At 39.9% G+C, this 16,240-nt stretch overlaps 1 protein-coding gene across 2 annotated transcripts in view; it reads left to right on the top strand.

Annotated features, from left to right (window-relative positions):
* The window catches only part of ireb2 (iron-responsive element binding protein 2), a 96,727-nt gene that overhangs the window by 60,396 nt on the left and 20,091 nt on the right, over positions 1 to 16,240 (top strand). The window contains exons 17-19 of one of the 2 annotated variants that reach the window (XM_076302784.1): positions 7,016 to 7,120; positions 9,807 to 9,949; positions 10,391 to 10,538. In XM_076302784.1, coding sequence (XP_076158899.1) covers positions 7,016 to 7,120; positions 9,807 to 9,949; positions 10,391 to 10,538 — 396 coding nt within the window. Of the gene's footprint in view, positions 1 to 7,015; positions 7,121 to 9,806; positions 9,950 to 10,390; positions 10,539 to 16,240 lie in introns of those variants that run through there. The other variant, XR_012990896.1, reaches the window with a different exon arrangement.

Here is a 16,240-nt window from a genome sequence, read left to right as displayed (position 1 = left end):
ATTAACCTCAGCTCACTTTATGCTGTGCCTGTGTGCTTTTTGTAACTTGGCAATGGAACCTGTTTACACCCCTGCTGCTCTTAAACTTTTTCGCTGCCACACCCCCCTGTACCCGACGCTGTATAAACTCTGCTGCTCGCTTGGAATTACTCGTCGTTCACGTTATGCTCATCGCTTCAAAAGAGGACCGACTCTCATCTATGGACACGATGCTCAAATCCCAACTGTATACACGCCCGACCGTCGACGACCACAGCCAAGGAACAGGGGAATTAACTTTGACAACCTTCGTCGCCCTCCTAGGCTGCCTCCTCCTGCCTCGTCGTCACGTCAGAACTTTAACATTGGCAACCTAAATGCGCGCTCAATCACAAACAAAACGGCCTTAATAAACGATCTGATCATTGACAAAAAATTTGACCTGTTTTGTCTCTCAGAGACCTGGCAACAACCCGGTGACTGCATTCATTTAAACCTGCTGACCCCCTCTGGCTACTGCTACTTATCCAAACCCAGATCTGTAGGGAGAGGGGGCGGGTTGGCTGTAGTGTACCGCTCAGATCTGACTATTAAAGAACTTAGGCCATTTGAAGTGACATCCTTTGAATATATTGCTGTGAAGGTTGTCTCTACCCTACCACTTTTACTATTGCTAATCTACCGCCCCCCAAAACCATCTGCACATTTTCTGTCTGAATTCAATGAATTTCTCACTGTTCTTTCATCCCTTTCTTCTGCTATGATTATGTTAGGGGATTTTAACATTCATGTGGATACTAATTGTTCTTACACCTCAGAGTTTAACTCTGTATTGGACTGTTTTAGTTTGACACAGCATATTGACTTTCCCACTCACACTCATGGCCACACGCTCTGCTCCTCTGGTCTGAATGACATCTCTGTCTCTGGCTCCATCTCTGGTGTCTCTGACCATAAGCTGAATGCCGTTTTCATATGATCACTCCTCCCTCCTCAGAGAAAACAACTATCACAGGTCGTAACATCAGATCAATTGACCACAGCATGCTTGCTCCCTCTATACAGGCCTCGCCGCTGTTTGACCTGGATGAGCTCTCGTCCGCGGATAACCTGGTTGCTATGTACAATGACACCCTGACCAGCCTGCTTGATAGCTTAGCCCCTGTCAGGACTAGGCTTGTACCAGCAAACCGTACATGCCCCTGGTTCACCCTTGAGCTGAAGCAACTAAAGGCCGCTGGCCGCCGTCTTGAACAGCTATACAAGAAAACTGGCCTTACAATTCACTCCATGCTCTACACCGAACATATTCAGACATATAGGGATGCACTCAATGCTGCCCGCTCAAACTACTACTCATCACTCATAACCTCCTCCATGTCCAGGCCAAAAACCCTATTCAGGACTGTGGACAAACTCCTAAAACCCCATGTCACTGCCTGTCCTAAGACCCCTGAGCAGTGCCAGGCCTTCTTACACTTCTTTGATGATAAAATTAGCCAAATCTACCACTCCTTCAACCCCAATGCTATCTCTCTCTGTTCTTCTCCTCCTTCTCTGGGCCCTCAGCTCTCTCATTTCACCGCTACTGACTCCCTCACCATCACTGACATCATTACTAAGTCCAACTCCTCATCGTGTCAGCTTGACCCTGCCCCCACCCCTCTACTTAAAGCCTGCTCCACATCCCTGTCTGAACCCATTACATTGATTGTTAACACCTGCCTCAACTCTGGTGTGGTGCCTGCTGCCCTCAAGACTGCTGCAGTTACACCCATTCTCAAAAAACCTGACTGCGACCCTACATCACTATTAAACTACCGCCCTATCTCCAACCTCCCCTTCCTGGCCAAGGTACTGGAAAGAGTGGTGGCCACACAACTACACACCTTTCTTATCCACCACGACCTGTATGAGCCCTTTCAATCTGGCTTCCGCTCATGTCACAGTACAGAGACTGCCCTTCTACGCATAGTTAACAATCTCCTCCTGTCTGCTGACTCTGGTTCACTTAACATTCTCATCCTCCTTGACCTTAGTGCTGCTTTCGATACCATCAACCACAATGTTCTAATCTCCCGTCTGTCTGCTATTGGTGTTTCTGGCACAGCTCTCAATTGGTTTCAGTCATACCTCACCAACAGAAAGCAGTTTGTAACACTTGGTCCACATCAGTCCTCCAATTCCCTTGTCACTCGTGGTGTCCCCCAGGGTTCTGTACTTGGGCCCCTCCTCTTTCTCATATACATCGTCCCTCTTGGCCAGATTATCCGCAGCCACGGTCTCAACTTCCACTGCTTTGCAGAAGACATCCAACTCTATCTTACCACTCCCTCTTCCTCTGACCCCCCACCACGCTCTCTCACTGACTGCCTCTCTGACTTAAAATTATGGATGCAAAACAATTTTCTCAAGCTCAACACAGTCAAAACCAAAATTCTGCTGATTGGCGATAAAGCATCCTCTCCAAATCTCCCCGTCTCACTCTCAACATTGATGGCTCATCTGTCCACTCCACCCCTGTTGTTAAAAACCTTGGCATTCAGCTTGACTCCACCCTTAACCCTCAGCTTGACTCCACCCTTAGCTTTGATCCTCATATCCACATCCTGTGCATAGTGATGCACATACTTTGGTTCACTCTTTCATTATGTCCCGTTTAGATTACTGCAACTCACTTTTCCTTGGTCTCCCCACTGAAACCCTTCAAAGACTACAATATATTCAAAACTCTGCAGCCAGGCTCTTCACCCATACCAGACGATCAGCACACATCACCCCCATTCTCCATCAACTCCATTGGCTACCAGTTCCGTCCCGGATCAAATACAAAGTACTACTCACCTTCAAAGCCCTCCACAACCTTGCCCCCCCCTTACATCTGCGACCTCCTGACCCCTTACACTCCTTCCCGCTCACTCAGATCCTCTGACCAAAACCTCTTGGCTATCCCCCGCTCCAGACTCTCCACCCTGGGTGGCAGATCCTTCAGTGCCTTGGCCCCCAAACTCTGGAACTTCCTCCCCCAACCTCTTCGTGCCTGTCCTTCTCTTCCTTTCTTCAAAGCACATCTCAAGACCTTTCTGTTTAATGATCACTTCTCCTCCACACCCAACACATAGCTCCATACAGATAACTTGTCTTTGTTGTATTGTTTTGTTTGTTATTGTGTTTCCCTGCCTTTGTCTTTGTTGTATTGTTTTGTTTGTTTGTTATTGTGTTTCCCTGCCTTCCTACTATGTAAAGCCACCTTGGGTTTGAGAAAGGCGCTATATAAAATAAACGTATTATTATTATTATTATTATTATTATTATTATTATTATTAACCTAGCTCACAACACTAGCATAGGGCTGGGCGATATGGACCAAAACTGATATCCTGATATTTTAGGGCTGATTGGCGATATACGATATCGATACAATATTGATATTTCAAACAGAAAGAGCGAAGTGCTTCATATATTCACTCAACACAACACAGCCTGTTTTAATTATATTCATTTCAGACTGCTCTAACAGAGCTGTGCAAAAAAGTGTAAACAATACCAATACCAGAGCATACAGTTGCTCTGAGGGCTGTGCAAATAACAATATTCTGTCGACCCTGATTGGCAACACAGGCCTACAGCTTTACAACAAGAAAACAATAACAGTAACACAAAACATAGGCTACCGTTAAAAGCCAATATAATAAACCAATTGGCATACAGATAGAGCTGTGCAAATAAGAAAAAGTAGGCTACACAGCACATACCTGTTTGTAAATATTTAACTGCACAAGGAGTAGGGCTGGGCGATATGGACCAAAACTGATATCCCAATATATTTTGGAGCTGATTAAAATATCGATATATATCGTATATTGCCAAACAGAAAGCGAAGTGTTTCATATTCACTCAACCAGCTTTAATTAGAATGATTTCAGACTGCTCTAACACAGCTGTGCAAAAAAGTGTAAACAATAACATAGGCCTACAATAGGCATAGGCTACAGTTGCTCTGATAAAGCTGTGCAAATAACAAAAGACCAAAAGTTGACCCTGACTGACAACGCAGGCCTACATTGTACTGCACAATGCAATATTTTGGGCACAAAAATATTGAAAAAACCTGCAGTTTTGTCACACAATGCAGTTTTTTTTACCCGTAAGGGTTTGATAGGGCCTAGATGACAAGCAAATGTAGCCTATGATGGCCTAAACATGTTGCTATCAACAACAAAAATAGTTTTAAACAATTAGGCTACTTAAACAACGTAACTGAGTCACTCATCAATAGTGTGATAGACGCTACCGTTGTTTTGTATGCGTTCATTTTTGCAAGTTCCGGTTCGTAAGAAAAATCCCTATGCACGATTGAATGGGGTTTCAGGAATCATAAAAAATGTATATAGATCTGCAAATGTATATCGCTAAACGCAAGCATTCATCAGTGTATTTAAATTAGCTAGGCTATGTACCAAAAATGACATTTTACCGTGAGTCGAAGAGCTGTAAACAGTGTTGTAACTTAAATCTGCGTGTACAAAACCGCTTGGAGCTCCAGTGGAATTTTGATTTCACAACGAGAATTCTCGGTCTAGCCGTTGATGTGCCGACGGAATAGGCATCAGCAACCTCTGATCAAGGTAAACAAAATCTGACTCAGTGTCCGTCATGTTTGAAAGTTTGTAGTGCTGCGAGGGAGAACGTGCACACGTAAGGGGCGCAGTTGAGCAGAGCTGCGGCTATCTGAATGGTCTGAACACAGAAGAGCAAGTGGCTTTGATAAAATGGCCCGTTATTTGACATAATACCGGTATTACGATATTGTCTCAACTACATATCGTTTTCAAAAATATATCGGTTGTAGTCGTAATACCGATATATCGCCCAGCCCTACACTAGCCTATCCCATAGATAGAACATTAGCTACCCATAGATAGAAATGCTACTGCCGCTGTTGAACTGAAAGTTTACTTCTCGTCTACAGCCAGATGTCCCCCCCTCATCTTAATAGATTGTTCAGGATTGGTTGGTGAGTGTGTGATGTGCGTTGTTACTGAAAGGGAGGGGAAGAGAGATGGGGACACGAAACGGCAAAGTAAGTGTTGCCGCTTAAAAAAATTATGACTGCAAAATAGTCGATATTTGCGATATAACACTTTAATGTATCTCACGTACAGCAAACTTATATATCCAGTATATGAATTCGGTATATCGCCCAGCCGTAGGTGGATTATCAGTTAGGAATAGCAGAGGGTTTGCGATTGTGGGAGTTTGCACTGATCCTGTAGCTTGTTGTGCAGTCGTGATCTAAGATGATTCTGAATTCTTCATAAATTATTTTACTGTATTATTTTAGTAAAATATGATCGTTATTATTAATTAGACTCCATTCAAGCGGAATGATTATTGCCCATTTGAAGTTATGCACATGCAGATGCGATGTGTGTAAACAAAGTAATTTGTTTATGTCAGTTCTGGAATAGTTCCTCCTTCTTTCAAACAGGCAAGGCTTACGCCTTTGCTAAAGAAACATACACTTAATCCAACTGATATGAAGAACTACAGACCTGTCTCCCTTCTTCCTTTCTTGTCAAAGGTTTTGGAGAAAGTGGTCTTCAAGCAAGTCTGACTTCTTACAGTGATGGTCAAAGGTGTTGGCACCCATGCTAAAGTTGACTAAAAAGAGGAATATATAATCATCTTTTGGAACATGATCTTAATGCCTTTTAAGTAAAAAAATGAGGAAATATCGAACCTTTAAGGACCCCAATTTCCTTTGTGAATGAAAAATTATCATAAATAAATAAATGTTCTTCCTTAAAATACAGGGGTCATAAGTATTGGCACCCCTATGTTAAATTTCCATAGAGGGAGATTTTTTATTTTTAAAGGCCAGTTATTTCATGGATCCAGGATACTATGCATCCTGATAAAGTTCCCTTGGCCTTTGGAATTAAAAAATAGCCCCACATCATCACATACCCTTCACCATACCTAGAGATTGGCATGGTGTTATTTCAGTTAGCCTATTAGCTGGTTTGATCCTCATTGAGCTCAATGCAAGTCACATGGTTTTATTGGAAACCGCACAAGCCTTAAACCGGGGCTTCATCAGGCACGCCCCTTTTTGCTCGACACAAGTCTCGAAGCCTCGCTTTAAATGTCATCACTAGAGACAACGGAAGACAGAGGGAAGAGCTGGAGCTCCAGGGACTCCAGCTCCAGGGTCAAGTTTAGAGTTTGTTTGGAAGTAAATTGAAGTTTATAATGTTAACCTTGCTTGCTGTGAGGCAAGGGGATAAAGTATGGTCCAGAGTTATGCAAGGTTGCCTTGTTTGGATTGGATGCCTAGAAAGCCTGTGAATCGGTTGCCTAGTTTAATGGCGAGTTTAGATGTTCACTAGAATATACATACTGAAGATCCCTGTATTTTTATGTCTGGACTTCTGCTGTGCTTCCTCCTGTTTTGTGGACAATAAATGACTATATTTTTGTACTGTCGTCTCCTGCCAAATTCTTCCCTCAACACCATCTTATCCAGTGGAGCCAAAACGTGGGGTGGCTGCAACGGTCCCAGTAGACTTACCAACTTTTTAAAACTGTTCACTGTTAATTTAACTATTGTATTGTTTTATTTGTAAGTCGGTTTGGACAAAAGCGTCTGCCAAATCCCATAACCATGTCAATTATGGAAATGTACACTGGAGTATAGTGTTCAGTCGTCCACCTATCCATGTATCCCTCTTTCCACATTTATCCAGCGATCCATCTGCTATCCATCTATTAACCCTTAAATGCCTGACCGTTCTAATTTTGTCAAAATTTCAATGATGACCAATTGTCTTATATCTCGGTCTAATGACTGATTTTATTTCTGAAATCTTCCCCCGTAGTTCTGAAACATAAGCTATGATTTGAGATGATTGGTTAAGAAGTTTATTGCACCATTTTTTGTTTTTTTGAATATTAGAAGATTTGACATGACAAAATAGTGTTCAGTCAGTACTGATATTGCTATCCAAAAACATTATTCTTGTCTCTTTTCCAGAAAGGTAGCACATTTTGGGACAGTATAGAATGTTCAGATGCTGATCAGTTCCCTTGGGATTCGAAATCAACTTATGTCCACTGCCCTCCATTCTTCAACAAATTAGTAAGTATTATTCTATTTTATTCTATTCCAGGGTATCTGCACATTTTCCAAGTGCAAATTTAAAGACTTTTAAGACCTTTTCAAGACCTAAATGGAAAAATTAAGACTATACCACGGCAAAACGATACATACGACAACTTAAAACTGTTTTATGCAAAAAAATAAAAATGTCCTACTAATTTTAACCCCCACCCCATTTTGGATGTCCACATATTAAACAACATAAGTTGGAAGTTACCACATATATTTTGGCGAAAGAAAAATAATTGTGTGTGAATTACCTTCACAGCTATAAATGCCCAATTTTAGGATTCCCTTCAATATTTTTTTCGAAGTTAGACTAAGCTATTTAAATATTTAAATAGGCCTACTTTATATAATTTACTATGTGCATCTATTGTCCCATATGCAGCACAGCAAATTAAAGTTAATCCACGACTTTACATTTTGCATACCTATGCATACCTGTATCTAAACCAACCAAAGCTTGACTGAAACATTGTAAAACCATTTACTTGTTTTAAATTAATTAAGAGGCACCTCGGATCCTGCTGAAAACTGCTGGTTTCATCTCAAGCACGCACGTATTATGAACGCACGTTTTTTTATTTTTTTATGTAGCCAGTCGCCGACATAAAAAAAAAATGCAGCTATATTTCACAACTTTTGCGAAGTAGGCCTACTGGGAAAGGCTGGCAAGCAAGCTGTTGACAGATATTACAGGTATTATAACTAAGACATATTTTCTTCCCTAGGCTAGGCCAGCAACACACGCTGGAAAGATGCAAACAGATCAACTTAACATGTGCAGTATTTCCTCCTGATTGCGAAAACGTTTGTTTTCCTTTTCTGTCAGTCCGTGGTTCCTTCCTTCGCAGCAAATTATCAGACGAGTGACAGAAGCACTGCACATAATTTGACCAGCATTCTCCGCGTCCATAGTTTGTGAAACCATGATGCCCAGCGCAACTCCAAAAAGGACAAATTAGCGTCCGGTTTATGGCTGCGCCGGACAGGGCTTTTAAAATCCATAGGCTATGTCCTGCCTAAATTCCAACGTATGGCCACCCTATCGCTAACTGGCTTACCAACTCTTTCTACCACTCACGTAGGCTACCTGCGTATCTCTCAGGCCTCGGCTACACCACGAAAACGTCAGGCATATTTGTACATATTATTACCGTTTTCACACCTTTACCCACACCCGTGAAAAACATCTTCACTCTGCAACCACTACACTTCCTTCCGTTGCCTTATTCACTTAGTCTCTTATACAATTGCGTTTTAAATACACGAAAAAACGAATGGAGACATTTCACTCGCTCTCTTGCACTCGCTGGCGGTCCCATACGCAAATTTAATACCTCCCTTTCAAAAATGTAAGACATCCCAGACAATTTAAGACTTTTTTTAAGGCCTTAAAAACCTAAAGTTGTATTTAAGACTTTTTAAGGATCCGCGGGAACCCTGTATTCTAGTCGTATATATCAAATTGTGAAATGTTTCTATATCACATATTGATCTCATTGGGTCATTTATGATGATATGGTTTGGATCAAATGTTTAGAAAATATTATCCAAAAATCTTTTGGGCACCTTGATTAAAAAAAGGTAAGTAAACAAGACAATGAAATCATAGATCTCTTAACTTCTTCTGAAAGTGTTTTTATCTCCCCTTCAGCAACCTCGCATCACACATAAGAGAAGGTTTGATAATGACAAAATGGGATTATAGTTATATAATATAATATATAATATGTATGTATATATAATGAGGATTATACTATTATAACATACAGTTTTGAAATAATAATACATTTATTTATTAAATAAAGTTAACAGAGACTAAGGTTTATGAATAAAGGTAAAAAGTGTAGTGCAAGTCGGTGTGATGTCGAATAAACAGAAATGTCCTGTTAGTCAGTCTCGGGGGAAAGTGGTAAAGAAACAAAATTAGTCTGGAGATAACGTTAACGTTAGGCCTTTGTAGACTGCAGTCTGGAGATCACTGTAAGCACAGTCTGAAGTCGTGGGCGATCTTGTAGATCCGCAACTCGGTGGACTTTTAACAGCGACCGTTTGTTGCGCTGTGAGATTGCAGCTCTTCAGCGTTAACGTTAGTCTGCAGTTGGCATGGCAGCTCGCAGGTCAGCAAGCTCCCAATGGACAAACGTCAACGACATCAGCTGACTTAGAAGCAGTAAAAAGGACTAAGAATAACACAAAAACTATCAAAAATAACAGAAATAAACAGGGAAAACATTTAACTAGACAAATCAATACAGAAAATAAACATGAGGCGTTAGGATCTCCCGATTCTTTTTCGCCTGCTCATTGTGCAGTTCAGTAGCTTCTCATCAAGTTGGAGATTGACTCTGCTATCTCCAATCATCATCATCGACACCGTGGCCTGAATAAGGCTCGCTGTGTTCTGATGTTTAAGTGTTGCTGTGATTAGCCAACAAGGCTGTGCTATATGCTATTCAATTGTAAATGCTTATTCTTGTAATTAAAAATGCACCAATTGATGTTGTTTTGAAAATGTGTACTAATTATCATTCAAAAAACAGACCCTAGAGCTTCCTTTAATTGCATTATTTGACAAGAGAAAGATGCCAATTTGTTCCAAGTTTGTTCAAGTCAAGTCTAATTTCATACTGAAAGAGTGAAAATGTTTTCTGCCCAGATAAGAGACACCCCATCTCCCCAGTCAATAGAGAATGCATATGCACTGCTGTTCTTAGGAGACAATGTGACAACAGATCACATCTCCCCAGCTGGAAGTATTGCTCGGATTAGTGCTGCTGCAAAGTATTTGCAAAGCAAACGGTGAGTGGAACCTGTTTTGAACACTTTTATGAATATATAATTATATATTGTTAATAAAATATAACATGAAACTCTTAAAAAACAATAAGAACAAAAGTGTAAGATGCAGATGTATTTCAGAGTGATGTAGATAACAGCATTGTGACAAGAGGCACGACCAGGGATTTCATTTGTTCTGGAGTGAAAACACTATTTTTCAATTTTAGATAACCAGTTTATAACAGTATTTATTGTTCCGATTAACCTATATTTTAATATTATTCACCTGCCCACTGCCCAATGTGCCCACTGCCCAATGTGCTTTGATTTAAAGGAATACTTCACTGATTTGCATTAACCATTGCTCAGAACGAACTGAAATTAAAAGCATTCTGTTTTCAGTCCATGGGTACAACTGCACATCATTTTGAGAAATCACTACCATGTTATTGTACATTCCAGCCTCACACCACGGGAATTCAACTCCTATGGGGCTCGTAGAGGAAATGATGCGGTGATGACTCGTGGTACGTTTGCAAGCATGAAGCTACAGAACCGTTTCATTGGCAAACCTGGTCCCAAGACTCTGCACATTCCAACTGGACAGACGGTAAGTTGTTGGGGCAGCACAGTGTTACATTTGCAATTAACAGTTCTGTAAAGGGGAATAGTGTAACGATATAGAGCTGTTGTAAATTTTGGGGATTGTGGAATTATTTTGAGTAGCTTTGCCTACCACTGAAGAATCTCACAGGTTGCTGTGAGAAACTATGGGCCTTAATTGAAATGGCGGGCAAAGTGCAAAGTTCTCGTGCATAAACTAAAACATGTGGCTTGTAGGAGCACTTAACTGTTTGCAATGTTTACGGTTAAGATCTAGGCCATGGTGTTCAATTAGCAAATTAAGATCGTCTTGGTAGTGTATAGGTCTAATTGAGTGCCTGTCACTTTAAGACTTTAAGACAAGTAGCACAGTTAAAAGGCTGCTGATGTGTGGATGCAATTCATAACGTTTTCTACATAGTTAAAATAAAGGTTCGTACTTCTCCTTGGGACAAGCACTTTTGAATTTTGGAAAACACTTTTCCATTTACATCGGGATTTTGTAAACATTCAGTGTCAAGAGTCAATAAAATGAGCCCTTCAACGAAATTGACAAGCAGCTGTAAGTAGGCTAAGCATGCTAAATTCGACATCCAAACAGTATTCTAACATTAGCTTTTGAGATACTGCTTGATTGCATAACTTAACTTAGTTTAGTCTCTTCAATATAGCCTACTATGTTGTGATAAGACCTTAGCAGAGTTAACTTCAATGCAGCAGTTTTGAACAAATTTGCGCAGCATGGTCACGATGCTAAGCGGATTTAATAGCAATTTAGCCAGACGTCTTCTATGCAATGCTTCTATGTGGCAACAACAATCCTTCAACAATCGTGAATATTTTGTTAAATGCACATGCAGAGGAGGGGCAGCAGGCTATGAGAGAGAGAGCGGGGCGGGGTAAGGAAAGGCTGCATGCGTAAAAAGCGCAGCTCAATGGCAACGCAAGGATTTTATCTTATATTTAATTTAAATTAAACAGAATATTAATCTGTGGCGGTCGATTTTGATTTTAATGCGCCCCGCCACAGATTAGTCAATGTATGGGAAACACTGAGTCTGGTCAAGTTCCATGTCCGGTAGAAAGCATACACTTTGCCTATCCTTCTAACACTGACACAGACAGAGACACCAACTCCAATACCATATAAATGTGTCCATATTCCCTCAAAACTTACTAGAAGACATAATTTGAGGGGTCATTTTTTAACATACCTCCAAACCCCCCTAGAAATGCTTTTTGACACTGTATAATTTAAGTACAGACTACACAGACTGTATAGTGATTACACAGAGAAAGAAATTCACATATTAAGACCCACACCATCCAAAAACACCAGCTACATCTCCCACCTCGTGTAATGTAGTGTAGAGAACAAAAAATATTCAATGAAATCCGTAGAATTATACGTTTTGAATAATGTCCATGGCCCCCCTCCTGGAACCTCATTCCACCCCTTCGCCACCCCAGGAAAAAATCTCTAGAACCGCCACTGGGAGGACAGATAAAGGCTGAAATACAGACTGGCTGATGGCAACTGGCACATGTGAAAATAAATAATTTTATCTAGAAAAGTCTTAAACAATTTCATTAAATAACCAGGAAAAACAACTTCAGGTAAATAACATAAACATATGTTTACAAACAAGCACTAACTATTAGAACTACAAGAATGACAAGTATAACAAAGATCAACAAAATACTTTAACATGGTGAACAAAACATCAATTCATATTAAAGGAACCATATGTAAGATTGTGGGCAAAACTGGTACTGCAATCACTTTCAAATTACTGTAGATTGGTTTATCCCCTCCCCCTCCCCCTGACTCGAGATTGCCAACCCGGATGCTGAAACACTACTGACTTCGTGATTAGTAGATAGGTGGAGGGTGGCGCATCAGGCCAAAACACAACATGACATGACAAAGCACAACATCAACATCAGTTGAGGGCTGCAACTTCACTTTTTAAATGACAATATCCTGGCTGGACTACTGTTGTCAGTGATATAAGTATTTGAAATTAACATGATTTCTTAATGTCTAGTGACATTTCAGGGCCATTTTATGATTAATTGAAATACATTTCTTACATATGGTTCCTTTAACATTCACACACATATATAGGGGAAAAAATTAAAACATTAGAAGAAATTCAATACATTTAACAACCATTCAGCATATAATCCGATACAATATATAATTATCAATACAAGGAAGTTTATACAAGGAAGTTTATTGTTGCATATAGTTACTGGAAGTAAGAAATGCAGTGAAATTATGTCTGGTGTCAGCCTATTTGTGCATTAATGGGGGGGTAAAAAGTGCAGTAGAAGAGGGGTTTAGTAGATTAAGTGGCAAGGGCTGCATAAGAAAGGTGGGGGAGGATTGGGATTGCCCACTGTAACTTGCGTTGTGTTTTACTGGTGATACACTCGGAAACGATGATGGTGGATGAAGCAGGTTTATTTGTCTGCATGGGTCAGGAAATACAAACATGAAGGAAGACAGAGAGATCTGGTCCGCCTGCAGCAGTTAACTTCCCTTCTGCTCTCAGACACAATTCTATTACTACACTAAGTATCTAAGCATATGGTTATTTCATTTCAGGTCCAGTATGAGGTGAGGTGTGTCAATAAAATAATACAAAATAAATTCCAAAAGGGAAATATAGCCGCAAGCGGCAATGGAGGGCCCGAGCACCTGCGGGCCGCAACCCGTGACATGTCGGAATCCAACAAAGCACTGACGTGGTGCATTTGTGAAATGTATATATTTGATGCGTGTGCTACTTGTTTTTGTATTTTATTTTCTGCCACATGTACTTGCTTGGCCAGGTGGGGGCGCAATGCAAGGCAGGCCCATTGGGTGTCATCATAATCATAGTATATATTAACCTGAGAAATTTCAGACCATTCATTTTAAGCAAAGAACATTTCTGATACACTTTTTGGTTGGCCAGATGGTGGCGCTATGTTAGGCATGGAAATTACACATGTGAATATCATCACAATAATGATATCCAAATTTTTTGTAAACTTTCAGATCAATCACTTAAGGCATTGTCCATTTTCTGGCACATTTCCTGCTTGACCACGTGGTGGCGCTATGCCAGGCAGGCCCATTGGGTGTCTGGATATCATCATAATTATAATATCTATTAACATTAGAAGTTTCAGACCATTTATTCAAAGCATAGAGCATTTCTGGCAGATTTCCTGCTTGGCCAGATGGTGGCGCTATGCTAGGCATGTGAATTACACATGTGAATATCATCACAATCATGATATCTGATATTTTATGAAGTTTCAGATCAATCACTTAAGGCATTGTCCATTTCTGGCACATTTCCTGCTTGACCAGGTGGTGGTGCTATGCCAGGCAGGCCCATTGGGTGTCTGGATATCATCATAATCATGATATCTATTAACCCTTTGCAGACCGCGCCGAACATTCCATTTTTTCATACTCGATGGCCTTATGGCACAAAAAGGCTTATTGTGTGATTATGCTACATGACAGAGATATAATTTACCCACCATTATAATCAGGAGAAATAGCCCTTTCAAATGGTATACAATATAATTAATAATTTTGAGGAGAACACACATATTTTTAAAAAAATATCTTTAAAATTTCACCCCAAAAAACACAAAACTATCAGTTTGTCAAGATTAATCTCATTTTTCCCCCAATTTCTGTTGTAGATAGAGAAAAACTTAGAGTGTATGGGAGATTCACAATTTTGTCCTCTACTCGGTGATGAAAACAGAATCAATGTATCACCTTTTGTTCAAAAGTTATGATAAATGTATTAGACCTTTGCAGACGGCACGAAACATTCCGATTTTTCATACTTGATGCCCTTGTGAGACAAAAAGGCTTATTGTGTGGCCATGCTACATGGCAGAGATAAGATATACCCACCATTGTAATCAGGAGAACTAGCCCTTTAAAATGGTACATATCATAGTTAATAAGTTTGAGTGTAACACACATTGTTTTTAAACAATACCTTCAAAATTCAACATCAAAAAACACAAAAATATCCATTTGTAAAGATGAATCTTGCTTTTCACCTAATGTCTATTGTAGATATAGTGTGTGAAAGATAGACAGTGTTGTGATCTCCTCAGTGAAAAAAACAGAATCAATTTATCACCTTTGGTTCAGAAGTTATGATTAATTTACTCATAACTGCAAGTCACAGTAACATGTAGATGTAGAGTAGGATGGTTTCCTTTCCTGGTTTGACATCTGACCAAAAATACACAGATATAATGGTCATGTAACAAATATAAGATGTTTTACCATCAAAACAAGATGCATAGCTAAATATAGGATGTCTTACTGTACTCTGAAGAGGCTAAATCAATTGTGGGGAGGAAAGATAAAGGCTGAAATAAAGACTAGCCAGATGGTAACTGCTTCTCCATGTGCTTCATTCTACTATGAAAACAAGAATAAGAGACACTGGCACATGTGTTAGGTTTACGAAAGAAGAAATAAATCATTTTATTTAGATAAGTCTTTAACAATTTCATTAAATAATCAGGAACAACAACTTCAGGTAAATAACAAAACATATGTTTACAAACAAGCAGTAACTATTAGAACTACAAGAATGACAAGACAACAGTATAACAAAGATCAACAAAATACTTTAACATGATGAACAAAGCATCAATTCATATTAACATTCACACATATAAACAATTAAAACATTAGAAGAAATTCAATACATTTAACAACCATACAGCATATCATTTGAACAATATATAATTATCGATATCATTTGCCCTACACATAAGGTGATACACTAACGCCGAATTCACACCAGATCCGTGTGTGTTATCACAGCTGCGGCGTGTGTGTGTGTGTGTGTGTCCATCTAAGCCTAGCAGACGATGAGGTGTAAATGCTACTGGAGTTGGTGTCCCTGTCTGTGTTAGAAGGATAGGCAAAGTGTATGCTTTCTACCTAACATGGGACTTGACCAAGCTCAAAATAAAGAAATTGTCAGATAAGAAAATTAGAAGTTGAATTACAAATCTAACCAAACTATTATCACTATAATCCCTGTCATTATTGTTATAAGCAACACTCTTTATCACAACCAGAAATGTGCATACGCCCAGTTGGACAAACACACACACACACACACACACACACACACACACACACACACACACAAACATGCTTACCCAGCTGAGGATGATGGGAGATTACTTTCCTCCTCTACCACATCATTGTCTTCCTCTTCATCCAGAAACTACCCATCCATGTCCCATGTCCATGCCACCGTGGTCCTTGGGGTCATGTTTGCCATCAGCAGTCGGCTGCTTTCACCTCAGTTGCACATACTTCTCTCCCTCCATCTAAAATAACAAAAAATCACAGGTCTGATAGTAAATAGGTTGTTTAGTTTTATTTTACATTACTTCCACATAATCTTAATCACCACCAACCATGACTCTTTTCACTAAAAGTATTATTGTCACTGGAGGACTCCAATATTGCTTGGAGAGGTAACATTAGTCTCAGAGCTCACTAGGTGTTATTGCCTTGGCTAAACCATACATAGCATACCAGCTTACAAGCAAACATTGATTCATGAACATGGATCAGGAGATATGACAGAAAACATCTAAACAGCGTATACATACACATACACACCGTGCATAGGCTACTGCAGTTGCGTAAAGACA

The sequence above is a fragment of the Alosa pseudoharengus genome, unplaced genomic scaffold (genome assembly GCF_046254945.1).
Source record: "Alosa pseudoharengus isolate Yale_2024_CS ecotype anadromous, Long Island Sound unplaced genomic scaffold, YU_APseudo_1.1 YU_APseudo_1.1_scf_10, whole genome shotgun sequence".
NCBI classification, from domain to species: domain Eukaryota; kingdom Metazoa; phylum Chordata; class Actinopteri; order Clupeiformes; family Clupeidae; genus Alosa; species Alosa pseudoharengus.
This window is presented reverse-complemented; position numbering and strand designations above follow the sequence as displayed.